The 18,684-nt window shown below is 40.5% G+C and overlaps 1 protein-coding gene across 2 annotated transcripts in view; it reads right to left on the bottom strand.

Annotated features, from left to right (window-relative positions):
• The window catches only part of vti1a (vesicle transport through interaction with t-SNAREs 1A), a 120,742-nt gene that overhangs the window by 38,382 nt on the left and 63,676 nt on the right, over positions 1-18,684 (bottom strand). For both annotated transcript variants that reach the window (XM_028567908.1, XM_028567909.1), the window contains exon 6: positions 3,397-3,467. In XM_028567908.1, the coding sequence (XP_028423709.1) occupies positions 3,397-3,467 (71 nt within the window). The remainder of the gene's footprint in view (positions 1-3,396; positions 3,468-18,684) is intronic.

The following is an 18,684-nucleotide window of genomic DNA, read 5'->3' as shown; positions in this document are numbered from 1 at the left end:
CAGTAAAGGTCAGCCATGAGGGCCTATGGTGTCCCATGGGGATCAGCACTCCCCACACATCCTCTTCATATAATATTAGCTTCAGTGGGACCGACACAAGGGAGTGTCTCTAAACTTTACAAATGTATTTCTGATCCTGTCAAACGATTACCAGTAGAAGCAACATGGTATAGGGACTTAGCTGCTTTAAATGTTGAAGATATCAATTGGGACACAGTGTGGAAAAATTTGTGTGGTACATCCAAGAATCCAGATCATCAACTAATACATTACAAATTTGCGCATAGGATGTACCTTACCCCTAGAAGGCACCATTCTATGAAGATTATCACATCTCCCAATTGATGTCCTGGGGTCGTTTATGCATATGTACTGGGTGTGCCCCGATGTGGTTAGGATCTGGAAGGTGATATCTCTCACTTCAATGGAAACGCATAAAATTAAGATTATACTCTCTCAGACTTTGCTCCTACTAAATGACGACTCCTGTTTAGATTGGTCTGTACAGCAGATCTTATGGGCTGGTCTCACGGCAGCTAAGAAGATGTTGGCCTTGAGGTGGCAGCCGCAACATACCTTAACCTGGCAGCAATGGGAATGTTGTGAAAATGTTTCTATGGAGTGGTCCATGGCTCGAATGTATGGCGCCAGCATTAAAACTATGGCATAGAGAGGTTTTCATTGCATCCACTTATCAGGTGTAGGGACTTTCACTAGGAAAAGGAATTGGCAGAGATGTTGCCAACAAGGTGCGAGTGTGACTGTAAAAAGAAAAAAAAAGGCTGACACCGCACTGAGTGAGCTGCCACTAACGTCTACCTGTTGTTGCACTTCTAGAGGATGATGAGGGAGTGTGGGGAAGAATTTTTGCAGAGAGGCTCTCTCTGGAGTCAGCAGGGAGTAATTCATCTTCATCTCTCTCTGAGATAATAACTGCTTTCCCAATAAAGCCAATTTCACACCTGTATGTTTTCATCAGTGTATCATACTGAATTCTAATCTATTTTTAATTCCTTCCAACCTTCCTCTTCTCTACAATGGTTCCAGCATTACTCTATTTCCTGTTTGTTCTGGCTCTTCTTGGAGTCATCTCTCTTGCCTGCAATTCACCCTCTCTTCCCACCCCTCCTTTACTGCTACTTTTTTTTCCTCTTCTTCCATCCTTCCTTCCTACCCTCTGGCAGCCTGGGTTGGTGTGATGCAGGTTGCGAGAGCCAAGGATACATGTGGTACAGGGTAGAAGGTGGGGGACCTGGGGTATGGGCCCTCTGGCAAAGACAACAAGTCCTGCAGTTGCCTGATGTCTGCCTCTACCCACAGATCGGTCCCCTAGATACTTCACACTTTCTCCCAAAATACATCTCTCTCTGAATCATTCCTTCTTTCCATTCCTCTCTCTCTCCACAGCCTCCCAACAAATGTAATGCTTTCCTCCTTAACCTGAAATGGAAACCCACTGACTTTTTTTGTGCAGTTGAGTGATTAAAATTAACTGTGGTTGCCTATATGGAACGAACGAGAGGATTCATTTTTAATGTACAGCTAGTTATAGAACTTTGCAGCAAAGACACCCAAGGTCACTTTCCAGGATTAAAATCTGTACAAATTCTGATAGCATTATTATAAAATTGAAAGCCAAACAAAAGAGGGCATTTAGTAAAGTAAAGGGAAAAGGTTCAACTTTAAGATGAAAAGTGCAAAATGAAGAGATTCTTATTTGAGTATTAAAGTTTCTAAGTTTACCAAGCAGGATAATGGAAAATAAATCACAAATTTCTTTTCTCAAATTACACAATTAATCCTGTTATAATAATAATCTGAGCTCTCAAATGATCACATTTTAAATGACTACCCATAAAAAAAATACCTATTTCTATTGACACTGAAGTTATAGCTTGTTGTGGCTGTTCTGGTCAGTTCAGGAAAAGAGGCTAGGCAGCAGACTAGCAGCTAGGTTACAGTTTTGAGGTACCTTCAAATGATTTGATTCATGGTGCCTGATTTGTGATTGCAAGAATAAATCATTTGGGGGAACAAATTAATAATTTGTGCACACAAATTGCTTATTTTGTTCATTGAAATTAGTAATTCATACCCTCAAATTAATAATTTTATAACGTGGAATTATTGATTAAAAGGATATAAATAAAAAAAATTTGGCAACAAATATTAAAACATTCCCCCCTTGCTACCTGTCTTAAATCACATTCTTCAATCCACTCAGTGGTTCAGAGTTGTGAGTGTACTGCTTTGAACCAGTGTTGAAACCTTCCACTGACTTCTATTTGTACCATAAAAGCAAGACAAAAGGCCACCCCCCTGCTGAGCGTAGGTGTGTGTGTGTGTGTGTGTGTGTGTGTGTGTGTGTGTGTGTGTGTGTGTGTGTGTGTGTGTGTGTGTGTGTGTGTGTGTGTGTGTGTGTGTGCATGTGTTGGATTGTTCATGTGTTGGCATTTATGCTAAAACCATACCTCCTTCACCATCTCTTTATTGCAAAAGAGATGTTAACCAACCCTCACATCCTATGTCTTTACATCTTGATTTCTTTTTACTTTTGCCCCACAAACTGCCTTTAAAGCCCTATGTGTGTGTGTGTGTGTGTGTGTGTGTACATGTAGTCGGGAGGGGGGTTCAGAGAAGAAGACTCATGGGAAGAAGGGAGAGAGAGAGAGAGAGAGAGAGAGAGAGAGAGCGAGAGAGAGAGAGAAAGCAAAAAGAAACAGAGAGCAGGTACTCTCAGTAGACACTGTGGACCATTTTGAAAGGAGATGTCTGATTTCCTTTGAAATTGCCTGTGCAAGGCCCACTGCCATGTTGTGGTCTTTAAGCATTCTGCGTTTAGGGTGCCGTCAGTGCTGGGCCCAGTTCCTGTGTTTGGTCTTTTCTGTCTCTGCCTATCTGTCTGTTTGGCTGGCTGAATGTAAGGATGGGCAGTGCTCAGGATTAGGAGGGGGTTCTACTCTCTGAGGAAAAGTAGGAAGGAGAGAGGGAAACTGGAGAAGAGTGCTGAGAAGTTTAGGAGGGTAAGTGAGGAAGGATGGGAGCTGGCAAAGTTATCCCCATTCTGCTCAACATCTGATCTCATCTAACTAAAGAAAGAGATTTAAATTGTTAGGTGACACTGACTAAACATATACTTGAATGCAATACAGTGCTATCAATAAATAAGCATATTAAGTACTTTGTCAATACAATTCTGCTGACTGAGTGTGTGCACACATGTAAGCAAACCCAGGACCAGTGTGTGTGCCATGTTTGTGCGTGTTTACTTGGCAAACCATGCAGAGGGTGGTGAATGTTGTCAATGTTGCTAACCAGCTGTAACACCTTTACGGTCTCACAAACACTTGTTAGAATAGACAGATGAGTGTGTGCAGGTGGCGTGTGCGTACTCACCCTTTCTCTGGCTCTTTGGATCTTCTCACGGTCACTGTGCAGGTTGGAAAGAATCTCCTGACCCACTTGTTCTGTAAGAGAAGCAGGTGCAATATAAGAAGAGTGTGTGTCTGACATTTGCTAAATTAAATGTCAAAAAAAGAAAAATGTGAGTGTCATATACGGTAGAAGAATATTGCAGCTATGGGTTAGTGTAAGTGTTTTTTAAACCTTCTTAAAATGCTGAAATAAATAGACAACAAGTTCTAGGCAACAATACCCCAGCATCCAGCGTGCCAGTGGGGTCCACTCATCTAATACAATATTCATTAGGCCATTCTTTTTTAAACGCCTCTCGTCAGTTGTAGATGTAAACACATTAACGCACAGTTAAAAAACATCTCCGACAAGGCACCTGAAAAGCTTGTCAGTGGTCACTGTCATTTTCCTGTCCCTTGGGTTGGGGATGAGGAAAGTAAGCAAAAAAAAAGGATAAACTAAATAAGCCCCCCCAAAAAAAAAAAAAAAAAAAAACACTGCTGCCATCAATGTAACCATACTGCTACGGCATTAGCGTTTAAAAAATGAGGGAGGCTGAGGATGAATCATGGAAAAAAAGGAAAAGAAGTGAGGAATCTTTGCATGGATCAAAGACAGGCTTTCAAGCGCACCACACAAATCCGGAATAAACAACGCAGTTGCTGACTGTATTACACTACACAGGTGCCGCACACCAAAGGGCCCACGTGCTGAGCGCCTGTTTGGGGGGAGCAGTGCAAAAATTGGCTACATCTGGCAGCTAAACAAGAGAAGAGAGAAAGAAAAATGGAGTGAAAGATAGAGAGAGGGAGAGAGACAGAGAAAGGGGATCAGGGAAAAGAAGAAAAAAGAGAGAGCACTGTCAAATGAATGACGTTCGACTCCCATTCATCCCATCCCTTTTACCCCCATACACTGTAAGTGACTCAAATGTGTCTCTTCCTGCCTTCATTAATTTCTAATCTGGGATGAGACAGATTGAAGGATACCCAGATTAAACAGTGCAGTCAGACAGTCACATGTGACAAATAGGGCAGATTAAAAGACTGAGTGCAGGTATTAATAACCATAAAATACAAGCCCTCCCCCGTCCCCATTGGAGAAGAACAAGGGATAACCAGTACGGGAGTTGTTGCAGAAATCTTCTGTTAAAGAGACAAATAAGCACATCTATCCATCTCTGTCAAGGCTGTGGCTTTCTTTTTAAATAAATGAGTGTGACAAGGACTGCAGCAGAGTTTTTTTGATGGCAAGTGCATTATTAGAAAGGTTTCCAATGTGTAAAAAGATGGATGAGGTAGCAAGAGAAAAGGCCTCCGATGATAGCTTAGCCTGAGCACTGAGCAATCCTTACACACATTCTGTTAAGGTATGTTTTAAAAGACAATAATGTTTTTGTGAATTGAATGAATAGCCTTGGCAATAAGAAGATTTATTTATTTATATTAGGACAATGCACATTAATCAACATTTCTGTAAATGCGCCAGTGTTAGCCAGTCGGCTAATTTTCCACTGTAGTCCTAGTTGCATGCATGTCTTTATGGTGGGAAGAAACCGGAGCACCCGGAGGCACCCACGCAAGCACGGGGAGAATATGCAAACACCACACAGAAAGGCCTGGGACGACCTGGGTTTGAACCCAGAACCTTCTTGCTGCGAGTCAGAAGTGCTAACCACTGAGCCACCGTGCTCAGAGGATGAGATTGGAACCACAGTGGAGTCAGCTTTCTATCTATTGAAGGATATGAAAAAAGGTCAGTTGCGCTCTATATTAGCTTTGCTCTGTGGCCATTAGAGTCTCTCCCCAGTCCTCCAAAATCTCTCATCAATCCCAGAAAGGAATAATGGGAGATCCCCCCCCTCCCTCCCCTCACCTGAATGAGCCCTTAGGGGTGTGTACACAACGCCTCCCAAGGGAATGCATGGCGTTTATCATGTATCTTCCTTTGCATTACTCTTCTCTGGCATGTATCTACATTTCCATTCATCTTGTTTAAGTCCTGCTGTCCATTGCTCTGTGTAAAATTAGTTAGTTATGGGAAAAATAACTTGTTGGGCAAAAATATTTGCAAAATATTAAATTAAAAACAAAAAATTTGACATAGAAGAATAATGAAAGATTCTTCAAGAAACTACTCTCATAACTTACGCGATATCATTTTTATCATCATCATCATCCCCATCATCCCCAGATGTGACATTATGTTACATCATACTCATAGGTGTAGACAAAACTTCAACTGAGTAAAATACAATTAACTGGTCCCTCCAGTAATAATAGCTCAGCTCATGTTGATGTGGGATGATTTTGGTAGTCACTGACCTTAAATTGCACGTTGGTGCGTAAGATTCTGCAATGTTAAGATATTACATATTCAAGTTTAAACAGCACATTTAACTGCACAAAATCAAAAACATATATAGAATGTATGACCACAACAAAAATGTGGGTATATAAAAAATAAATAAAAATGTACAGTTGATAAAAACAAAGCAAGCGAGCGGAAAAATTTTGTGTTAATGCACACGACTTGTTGCTCGTTAGTTTTTAAAATATTCCCCCTCCTGTTTAAACAGCTATTAACAATTTAAATAACCCCGGCCCAGAGGCCTTGCTCTGACTCACTTGTTAAAGATCCCCATCCCCAAAGGTCCATTTAACAAGCCCATTATTCCATTACATTACACTCACACTAGCGAGCCTTAATACTACTCATTCCTCTAATGTAACTGTAGAAAATAATTAGTATAGAAGAGTTGAAGGCACACATTAGATATATGGGGAAGTAATGGCTTGAGCAGGAATTAGACACACTATTGACATAGCACAGTCGCTGTGTTTTATCTAAGCTCAACACTTTAACCATTTTGCTAATAATCATATGGTGGACGGAAATATATATTTACTGGACAATTAACTTTACTAGTGGAAAACAAGCACCATAAAACAAGCCAAATATAGTCGGAGAGAAACATTTCTGTCTGCTCAGACTCTTAAATAGAGCTGCAACAATAAGTCGATCAACAGAAAAATAATCAACTATTTTGATTTGCTGCTTTTCTTTGTCTACTGTGATAACAAGAGCAAGGCTCACTTATTTTCTCTTATTGTCAGGTGCTGTAAAGAAAAGAATCAACTAATCATTTATAATTGTTATAATAACGTGAAATGTAAAAATCATAAACCGCTCATGTCCACCCAGCCTGGCTCAGGACAATACAGCTCAGAAAGCAAACAATTCTGGTACCATCCAACCCTCCACAGCCTTAAACTTTCTCCAGTCCATGGACACATTTAATTGGAGGCATCATCTATTTTACAGGAGCTGTTTCAGAGCAGTTACACGCTGTCTAAAAGGGCCCTGTCTTTCTTTCTGTGTTGCTTTTTTTTTTTTTTTTTTTGCCTTGCTCCCTCCGTCCCCAGACCTGAAAGGGTACAAGACCTGACAGTGGTGTGCTCTGAGGCTCAGCACAACTCCTTTTCATTAAGCAGTTGAGACCACTTTTTGAAAGTTACCACACACACTTGTATCAGGACACAAGCCACACACTCCAACAAACGGGGTATGGAAACCCATGGGAGGGTTGAGGGGAAGCAAGGAGGAGTTTGGTAAATGTTAGACCATACATTTGTCTCTCTCAAGCTCGCCACACACACACACACACACACACACACACACACACACACACACACACACACACACACACACACACACACTAAACATACACACTAAAACACACACACACACACACACACACACACAGGAGTGCAGCAGTCAACTTGTATATACCTGTGACTCCCAGGTGAATAAAGTTACCTGTCTTTGTACACTTCCAGAAAAGCTTTTTTTAAGGACTTATCAAGTCTACAACTGCCTGGTGACATACTTTCATCACCTCCATCAAAGTTGTACCCACACTGGGATTTATTTGTAATGCTGAGCCCACAGGCCATGAGGCTAGCGCCTTGGCACTGAGATATAGCTCAAAATAAAGAGGTGCCAAGTGCTAAGTCACGTATGTCAATCATATCAATCATATCAATCAGGAACTGTTACTTCAAAGGATGGGCAATAAAGGATTAAATAAAGAGTTAAATGGATTCTTTGAGGAAGTGCATTGTCCTCAAAACTGTTTGATATCAATTCTATTTTAACAGCACACTGTATAGGTAGTTTTTACGTAGGTAAGACACTGGCTTATTCTTGCAAGAGTCTGAACACTTAAAAGACCCAAAACAGGTAATATTCTGAGCAGGTAGAAGCAGAGCCAGTCCATTCTGACTCAGCCCATGCATTAGGCCCTTCCCCTTGCATGTGTATGAGTGGTGGTGGGCAGTCAGGGTGGATTTCTGGGGCCTTTCTTCACCTCGCCAGGCTCTGTTTTATTCATCGCCTGTGCCCTGACCCCGCAGAGCTCCTGTTCTGACAAATCACTTCTGATTAAGACAGATCTCAGTTAGTCAGCCACTCAACTTGGCCTATTCATCATTCCATAGAAAATATCCCTCTCTCCTCCCCTGTCCCTCCTCCTCCCAGCTCGTTTGCCTGTCCGTCAGACCGAAGCAAGGCGCAAAAGAAATTTCCGCTGCCGTTTTAAATGGCTGATTATAGACAATTGGTGGATGGAGAGACGCAAGGGCGTCTTATGGGTGATAAGACGCAAGTTTAATGGGTATAAATGACCAGGCCTGTAGGAGAGCAGCTGGTAATAGAACCATTTGTTTAAAGCGAAACAGGGGTGGAGAGAACTAAAAGCTGTATTTTTCTTCTATTTGAGCTCCCCCTCCTCTTTTTCCTTCACTTCAGCCTCAAATTCTTAGATCTTAATTTTTTTTTTTTAAACAGCAAAGTCCCCTTCACCCTAATTCAATAAGAATTGATGAGGCTTGGAAAGGAATAGCTTGTTTTACATTTATGAAATTACCCATACCTACATGTCCCTGTGGACACAGCTGCAGATACTCTGACACGGCCACTCATATATTACATTGCTTATCATGGGTGAGTAAGAATGTAAACTAAAGGATATTGACTGTTAGTGTAATTACCAATAGTCAGATGTCTAAGAGCATTTAAATGCAGAGTTTTGCCATAATAAACTACTGAAAACTGTACGCCATGCCAAGGTATAGACAGCCACAAAGCAATTGTGTTAACATTTCCAACAAACCAGATTAAATTAACCTGAACGACAACCCTGCTGGTGGCAGAGGGCTGAGAAGCGGGAGGAGTGGAGAATGAGGGTTTCTAAAAGCAAATTGCCTGAACTTAATCAACCAGTCTTACTGAACCATCCAAATGAAAACTAATGGACTTGGGTGCTTGCTGTGATTGCCCCACATGCAACAATGTACAGGCATTTCTTTCTGAGGTCTTCAATTAAAAAAACAGGAAATTTCTACAGACGGCTGGTCAGCCTATAAACCTATTCTCCACGTATTCCGATTGGTCAATTGTGAAGCTCAAACAGAGCGGACTTATTAATTCCATTTCCAGTGCTGGGAAAATGATTTTTTATGTGTTGATTAAACTTGGTCTAAATTGTAAAAAATGTATGAAGTGTAGAATTAAAACTCATTTCTGAATGAGGTAATTTGTGTATGCATTATTCATAGTGGTGACATTTGTGTCACACAATTGTGCTAGCCCTATTGCAACTAAAATATAAAAAATATATATAGTACATGAATGAAAAAATGAATAAAAAAACCACTAGCATGTCAACCTTTATTCAACCACAGTCAGCCTAAATAATAAAAACAGATGTTAAGTGCCTTAGTTGGCAATTGAAATTATGTGACTTTTTCAGCTGAGTAGCTGTTTAAATTATGGTGCCGTCATCAGCAATATAAATATTGTAATACCATAATGATAATATCTAAGCTGAAGGTCAAAGTTATGTAAAAAAAATAATAATAATAAAGACCAAAGGAAAGGAAAATGTAATAGAAGCAAGATTTTGTTGGATTTGGAAGACAAACACATTGAGAGATTTGAGTTCTACCAATGATCCCAAGACTAGAGAGACTAAAAGGTTGAAGAAAACAACATGTCAGTTGGTGCTAATCAAACACAACATCTGATTTAACAACCGCTGGTGGAACCGACGGAGGAGAAAAGTTTGCCAGTTTTGGGAAATGGACTCAGGGAGAGCTGTACGGAGGAGAAGGGAAGAAGAAAGCGAAAACTTGACGCTCCTCTGGTTCATTTTCGACAGTTTAGGAGCGTTAATCATCACATTACTGTTGATTAAAGGCTATCACGTCTCTAATCAGAAAGTTGACAGGCAGATCAAAGAGCGAAACACAAATTTCTTGCCTTTTAATTATCTGTACAACACCACACCTCGGGCAGCTCGTCCCTGCCTATCTCCTCAAACTCAGCGAAAGACTGCGAAAGGAGATCTAACACTCTACAGCAGTTCATTATCCAATAAAATGGGAGATTGGGGAGGGAAACACACACACACACACACACACACACACACACACACACACACACACACACACACACACACACACACACACACACACACACACACACACACACACACACACACACACACACACACACACACACACACACACAGACAGACAGACAGACAGACAGACAGACAGACACAGCTTTAAGGCTTTATGATTAGTGAAGACCTGGGGGAGGCCTGCAGTCTTCTTTATTAACATGTCCCAAATTGGAACTCCTTAATTATGTTTGTCAAAATCAGACGTGGCGTCAAGCTCATTTGCATGTTTTGACAAGGCCTGTTGGGATCCTCCCTCTATTTTTCTTTAGACTGCTAGGAGTATTTAGCACATCTTAACACCAACTGACGACAGCTTCTTGTAGCTAAATGAATGAAATAACTTGTTAAACGAGCTTTGTTGGATTCACCCACTGTTTGTGAGTTAAAAGTTAGAATTGATGCAAACACTGAGTGAAGTAAACACAAAGGAGCCTCTAGACTCTAGTCTTGATTAATGCTGGATAGCCACTCCTGTTCAAACTGATGAGGGTATGACGCCAAGGAGCCCGACTGTCCTTGACTGTCCTGCCCAGCTGTTCCCTGTCAAGTGGTTTGGACATGAAACATTTGCACTACTTTTAGAAAAGATTTGGCATCGCTTTGGAGGTTCTCAAAAGTCCTATATGTTTCCTAGCACATGTTCCTACAACAGATTGCTACCTGATTCATGATCACATCCTATTTCAATATAAGAAAGCAATGGACCACTTACTCCCTTCCCCCATTAACAGCTCACTAAATGAGTCCTCGTTACGCGATGGTATGTAAAACAAGCATGGTCGAAAACAAACAATCTGTGGGGACACAGGACTGTCGGCGGCAATTTAGCAAAGGAGAAAAAGGAGGGCATGAAAGCGAGACATCAAACATTAGCCTGAATGGAAGACGCAGGCTATTAGAAGTGGTTGCACTGACAGGATCTGACAGTTGGAAACACTTAAAGATTATTTTCCTCAAACTTTGAATGTATTAATACTCATGAGCTGAGGAAGAGCTCCCCAAACACAGCAGAAAAGGGAAAGAGCTGGGCTAAGTGTTGAAGCTGGCTGTAGAGTGACAGGTTGCACCACTGAGGCCAGTTCAATCTCAGCCAATGGAGCTGATTTTCTTGGTACCGATTAGTATTGCAACTAGTTTGTTGGTTATATCTTCTGTTCTGCTTCATCTCTTCTCAATGAAATTTGAGTTTGGAACATAAAGCCTAGCTTGCTAAAACACTTTTCCTTTAAGATTCAGTATAAGATCAATTAAATTACTTTGTAAAACAAAATAATGGCTGATAATTTTCTTAAGAGTAACAAGTTAATGTAGACTGTGCAAATTTAACAATACAGTCTTGTTAAAGCAATGCTCACATACATATCAAAATGCCTAGATTAATGGCAACCTGGTTTGAGCCCTCTAAAGCCCACCTGTCAGACCAGCCAATCAGAGCCTCTGATGGGATGGAAATTTGTGACATTCCATGTCAGAGTCAAACACTCCTAAATCACTTCTAAATATACCCAGGGTGGCAGCAGGACTAATGACAGCTAACAATGTATACATCATAGCTATCTAGCTTGCAATACATTTCCTTGATTTCATCAGTTATTTGTCTTCAGTTAATTTAACACAACCCTGCTTTAGTTTTTTTTGGCAAGTGTCGATATTACATTAGGAATATGTTTTTGACCAAATTTGACCTACCCTGCTTACCACCACAAATGTATCATTTCCAATGCAAATGTGGCTGCATTTCCCTTATTTCTATTCAAATACATGGTTCAAATAATAGCTTTATACTGAGAAATTGTGTCAAATGTTTCTGATCACTCTAAAGGACTTGCATTGTGTCAAGAATGAAGATGTTGAGTTAAGTGAATGATGGCCAAAACCACACATCAAAGAACAAGATTGTTAAAAACTATAATTTTCCATAAACTTAAAGGAAATAAAGCTTGTTCAACTTTCATGGTCACTGAGATATAAATGCTCATCCTCGATTTGTCGTGTATTGGAGAACTGAAAATAAAATGCTCCTTTCTTGTATTACAGCATCACTTCAACATTTTATGTTTGTATTGGTTGCATGCATTAAATAGTTGCCCTGTTATGCACAGACAATACATCAAATTATTTTCTTCTCAAATCTAAGGTGCTCTGACAATTTCATTTAAAAGGGCAACACTGCGTCATTGTGTCTGCTCTGACAGACAGCACAAACAGAAGTTTGTGTTTTACTTCAGGGTAATACCATCGCACTTTCCTGGCCTGGTAAAGGGAAAATAATACTCCCATTATAGGGAGAATACGAAGCACAGAGGGAACTCACAAAAGAGAGACACATCATGTGCCTCATTTAACAATGACTGGGGCCACAGAGTTGAAGGCAGTTTATTGTCAGCTTCCACTGTGAATACACACAACATGGCATGACATGTGAGGGCATGTCAAAGATCTTGTGTACAGTGTACATTGTTTATTTGTGCTTACTTTATATTGTTCCTTTACAACATACAGTAATTTCCAAGCAGTTCAATCCTTATGGCATTCTCAATGAAAGCCTGGTCTTAGAAGGCGTGAGACCGGACATCTGTACAGACTCACGATTTTTTAATTGCTAAGCTACCGTCAATAGCAACAAAAATTATAATTATTATTATAATATTAATGAATTCAACCCAGATAAAAAAAAGCCCACAAAACTAGGCCCTACAAATGACAAAGTAGTGTCGCGTTTAAGATGATGTCATGGCAGTTTCACGTGGGGTCACTATGGCAATCAGCTGAGAATCCCACCTACACTAGCTGCAGTGGACATTGAAAAGGGAAAAGTACTGGTACCAAAAACGTGAGTCAATTCAATATAGTGGAAATTATAATTTGGAAACATGGCAAAAGAGGACTACAATCTGTCCAGAATCTCCTGGCCAGCAGACATAGAGGGAACAATGAATTGAGGGTGTCTGTTAACACACATTAATGTAATAAAACACTGTGCATCACTGCTGGGTGATAAGGTGTCTCCTGTTCCTCATCATTAGCTAAAACAGGCTTAAGTGAATACCCAACACGTCTGCCACCATCTTCCAAACTAATGAAGCATATCTAAGTTTTAAGACATGGCAGAACTAATTTAATCTACCTTCTAAGGGGCCTTAGCACCATCAAATTAATTATTCATAAAGGACATGATATTATAACTCAATTGTCATCTCAGTAGCTGGCCCTTTCTTTAACCTCCCCCTGCCTGTCGCTCTCTTTTGTCTTCCACTCTCTTTCTTTTAAAGCAAGTCCTTTGCTATTAATCTATAACTGAGCAATACCCATTGTCACTGAAGCTGCTGAAAAATTATTTCCTTTTTTTGTTTTTTGAAGTTTGCTGATAAAGGTGACAATGGGGTAGGGGAGAGTTTCTACAATTGGTGTGGCTCCGTGTGGGTTTTACAGTATGCTGATGGGGCCAACTTCACCATAGAGAAAAAAGAAAGACGCACAGAGAGTCATCAAGTGAGCAATAATAACACAACCTTAGATACATTTTATTTTACCTTCATGAATAATGTATGCCATCTGGCAAAGCTAATCTAGCCATAATGTTGCTTAGACAGGTTTGCCATGAGTAAGTGAGACCATTTCTTCTTTTTTTTTATTTTACACGCAGTGGTTCTTTTAGTTAGGTGTCATTTTCTCTTCAGGGGTAGGATGATGGTATGTGACCCTGTCATGACTGACAGGAACAGCGGCAGCCAGGCATGCTTACAACACCCTATAGTGAGAAACTAATACTAATATGCTGATTCCTCATATAGGTATGTGGATCCTCCATGTAAATCAGCGCAGAAGAAAAAAACAAAACAACGCTAATGCTTTCTTAATATTTCTATTGTGACAGAGTACCCATGCCCAAGTACAAACTCTGCACACAAGATGATACAAGATCAATCCACACCACGGAACACTTGTATATACAGTACACACTGTAACCCTAACCCACACTACATGAGCTTTAAGGATATTAGGTTAGACTACTACTACTACTAACATAACTTTTGTTTACAAGAAAATACCATAGGTCACCTTTAATCTAAATAGACACAACTTTATAAAACTACTGTTTCTTTTTGGAGAGTGCATTGACAACAACAGTATGGGCCTACTATTGGGTTAGTTATGACACCCATTGGAAACTAGCACACTGTAAATAAGACAGCTCTAATTTTAAGTTATCTCTCAAGGTTTTATGTGGAACACATATAGTATGATGAAGGAGCCAGACCCAAGCAGGCTTTATCTAATACAAAACTTTTCTTTTACAACTTTAACAAGAGCAAACAATTAGAAGGACGTGAGATTAAAATGCAAGTACAATAAATGTGTGTCCTTTGACGTCAATGGCAACGGCAAGCAGTCATTAGGGTTAAGTGGAAAAGAATTTTTGGATTTAGCAATGGAAAAAAAGTGGGTATTTTAAAAGTGCATTTTGAATTAAAATGTCAATTTTTAATACCTATCAAATAGCAATAGCTTTGTAAGGTTCTGTAAGTTTGTCAATGATAAAATAACTGCAAACAAAAAGAGAAATTCCATTGGCAGTACATCTCCAGCAAACATCATCTGCATGGGAGGTAGGATATGATACAGTGCAGGTATTATAACTGCAATATGAGCCGTGACAGTGGGCAGCCTTGCTCCATCCCCTGATTGTAATTGAGGCCGACGCGTGACAGCCCCCCATGTGCCCTCAGTGCAGTGGCCTGGGGCATAGGGCTTGCTGACAGAGGACGCACCGGAGACAGTGGCACAGGGTCCTGGCCTGGCACGGCCATGGCATGGTACCCTTAGGGGGACTGACCCTCCCCCTCTCAACCCACCGCAACTTTTGCTGCCTCACCTTTGCACCAGGCATCTTGGAGGCTAACGAGAGGGCAGCCGAGACTGCTTAACAATTCCACCACATCCGTTGGCTTGGTATGCAAGCAGCTCTTTTTTCCTCTCTTCCCCCAGTGCCCCCCCCCGCGCCGAGACCTTTGGTGAAATAAGTGTCAGGCTGAGGAGACAGGCACTCATCAACACTTTATACCTGGGAGGTATATTAATGCTGTGATGGTTTCCTGGAAGAGGGAAGAAAAAAAGCTTTGTCCTAGTAGAAAGAGATAAAGGACAAGCCTTGGACAACTTTGAGGATGTTAACTTTGCTGGTGTTTATGTGGATATAATGTGAAAGGTATGAAAGCACGTGGAAAAAGCAGAGACTGAAAATTAGTAGTATCTCCAAAAACATTGGGAAAAATAATACTTGGTCATGGTTTAAAAAAAAAAAATCTAGAGAAAAAAGCTATATTTATATAAAGTTTCTCTTCATCAATAAGTAACTGACAACGATAGGAATACCATGATGTTGGAGAGAGAGCAGGGGAGTTTAAGGCAGAGAAGGTTGGTTTCTCTGTACAGAATGCGTTGGTTTCTCTGTACAGATTCTCCCCACCAGGATCAGAGTTACAAATGAAACTTCACTTCCACAACAAGTGGGGCTGGACGCCTACAGGGGCCTTCTGGTATCCAGTCGGAGATACATAATTAAAGGAACACGGAGAGGGAGCATGTTATTACCAATGTTTTCATTAGGCCAAGTTAACACATTGGTCTCTCCCAAGACCCACAGTTAACAGGCAAGGAAGTGGATGGAATAGGATGCTGCCTATTGGGGTCTAAAACTCTGTTCAAGAACGGTTTAAATTAGTGCTGGTCCTGCATCATGCCATTCTGGCCATAGCGCTATAGCTCTATAAAAACATTTAATTTTGACATCAGAAATATGAAAAAGCATGCACGGGCCTGCTTTTTTCATGATATTTTTACTCTTTTCCCCAACATCCAGGCTTAAATTAGCCAGGATTTTTAAGATCAGGGACTGTTTTTTAGGCTATGAAAAATGGATTAAATGAAGAGGAAGTCTGGCCTAATGAGCTCCCTGGGCTATGGAGCAGCAGGGACTGTGAGGGGAAAGAAGGGAGACGAGGCAAGCCTTTGAGGAAGAAGGGGCCGCAGCCATGCCCAAAGTGTGCCAGCTTCTTCTCGCTTTAGCGCCAATGGCACAGAAGGCACCTGGGCAAAGCCTGGCCACCCTTGTCCTGTGCCAAAGGAAAAGAGAGGCAGAGCAGAAAGTTTGTGTTGAACCTGAATAGTTCTTTTGGCTATCTTGTTTACATTTTTTTTTTATTGTGTGTCAGACTATATATATGTAGCACTTTCTTTAGCAACACTATTAACAAATGCAAAAGCAAGTGTAAAAAAGAAGGAAAAAAAAAAGTAAATAAATATCTATAATAGCACTCTCATTGAAAATAGCTCCACAGAGTGGTGAGTCAAATAGGTCAAATACAACATGAACCCATTAACAATAGAGCAGTACAGAGGACAGACCCTCACCGAGATAGAATCAAGTTGTTCCTTAAGTTCCTTAACCAACTTTGAGAGGTTTTCAACATTATTGTCTAGTTAGATTTGTCAGATATTCTCTTTCAAGATTGCTTTAATTTTTGTAGAGCTGTATTGATTGCATTGTATTGCACAGGTACTTATGACACCTGTCTATTTGTTGTAGAGTACTTTATATGAAAGACAATATCTATTGTTTAATAAAAACCTTTTTATTTTTCAAATGTATTGACATACGGTATAACATTACAACCTTGTGTCATTACAGTGACGCCACACAAAAGCAGTGCAATAGATGACGATTAAAACTAAACAGCAATCTGAAATAAGAAAAAATTGCTGAACATTATCTTATATTTGTTTTGTGTACCATAATAGACCAGAACACATGTTTAAATGATAAAAATGAATATACTTTATTGCTTTTTTTGTTGGCTTTATAGGACATGATAGTTTAAGAATAGTACGGGCTTGGAGTTGTGTAAGAAATATTTATATTTATCATATATTGGCCAATGTGGCAGAGACACTAAACCAGCCAGTTGCCAATGACCATGGGACACAGGCCAAGTCTTTATGCCCAAGGAATGTCAACAACTGTCCACAGCAGTGGAAAAGAGGAGGTGGAAGGGGAACGCAGAGGAAAGAGAAAGGAATTACACTAGCAGGTAGTGGCTTCTTTAGAAAACGGCAGAAGAGAAAACAAAATAGAGGGCGGCAAAAATCCTTCACTCACCTTGAAGAGGTATAAGTCAAAATGAATAAACAGAGAGAGAGAGAGAGAGGGGGGGAGAGAGAGAGAGAGACAGAGAGAGAGACAGCAGAGAACAACAGCTATGGGAGAGGACAGGAATGGGAGGGGGTGTTGCTGGCACATTCTTCAGCTACTTCTCCTGACAGCGATTAGAACCTGTCAGAGCCTCTCAACCTGCCACTCCTCTGTGCTTATAGGAGGCCTGTCATTACAAATAGCCCAGATTAAAATACCACACTCCTGGGGCACAGGCCTTGACCTCCACCTACCCCACATTGCCACATGTCTACCCACACAGTTACCCACCCTGTCGAAAGGGAGGGAGGAGAGAAAGAGTGAGGAAGGCCCGCAAAAGTGAGTGATGTTAGAAGAGAGAAATGGATTAAGAGTAATGGTATTTTGGTAAGGAACACATAAGCTGACCTAAATAGAACATAATATATGAGAAGAGAGAATGGAGGAAGACAGAAATATATAAAGTATATATAAGTTGAAGAATGACATGAAATCTTGGTCTGAAGTCGCATACTAAAATCTAGGTTAAAATCCTGCTTGCTCTGCTGGGCCCCCTTATTCATTTATCCTTTCCATTTGTCTCCCACACTGTTAAAAACTAAGACTGCTGTATTTGATTACAGAGTATACTTTCTTTTTCAAATATCTGTCAGATTTCTGTGTTAAGACTCCATAATACAGAAAACAAAATCAACAATATACAGCTAATGATTTGTGTGAAGTGCTGTGTGGTTCTTTCACACTTGTACAGCACTCAAGATGTGTAGCAATGCAGTTTGATTAGGCTAATGGTAACAAAGCACTGAGAAGTGCTATAGGTTTTCAGCTCAAGCCTCCTGTACACGTCGACTTGTATTTCGGCACGAAGCAGACATATGCAAACAGAGAATAATGAGTCCAACGTGTCCCGGATCTATCTGGTGCCAACGTGAATCGTCTGTCCTGACACTGAAAAATGACCTATCTTAGCACGATTTGGAGGGGGGCCGGTGTGTGTGACAGTCACCAGCACCGTGCTGACAGCCCAATAGAGTAGAGGAGGAAGGCATCATTAGGATCACACACACAAATGTACAAATACACACAACATCAACGCACAAATATTCATGTGCAGAATACTCGCATACACTCCATCTGACATGGGAAAATGTGTGCATGCCTGCTTGCACAGAAAAAAAGAAAGAAAACATCTCTTGACTGATATTTTCTACCTCAAACAGAGCATGAAGTTGTGGCCGCTGATGACATCTTAGTTATACACAGCCTTAACATAAACAAACATACATGATATAATATATAATATAATACACACATCAATGACAGAACATTTTCTTAAAAATAGATTAGCCTGAAATTACCTGACAGTCTTGCAAGCTAAAAAATCAATGTCCATATGGTGTCATAAAGAGAAGCACCTGCAGTAGGTTAGAAACCATTTCAAATCAGTTTGAATACCTTTGGTGTCTTGAACAAAAGACAGAAACGGAAAATTAACCCACAGGGACTGATGCCAAATACATCAAATCAGTTCTTGGCCTAAAAAAATTGCCTT

The sequence above is a fragment of the Perca flavescens genome, chromosome 21 (genome assembly GCF_004354835.1).
Source record: "Perca flavescens isolate YP-PL-M2 chromosome 21, PFLA_1.0, whole genome shotgun sequence".
Classification (NCBI taxonomy): Eukaryota; Metazoa; Chordata; class Actinopteri; order Perciformes; family Percidae; genus Perca; species Perca flavescens.
Note: the sequence above shows the minus strand (reverse complement) of the source record. Positions and strands in the feature narration are given on the sequence as shown.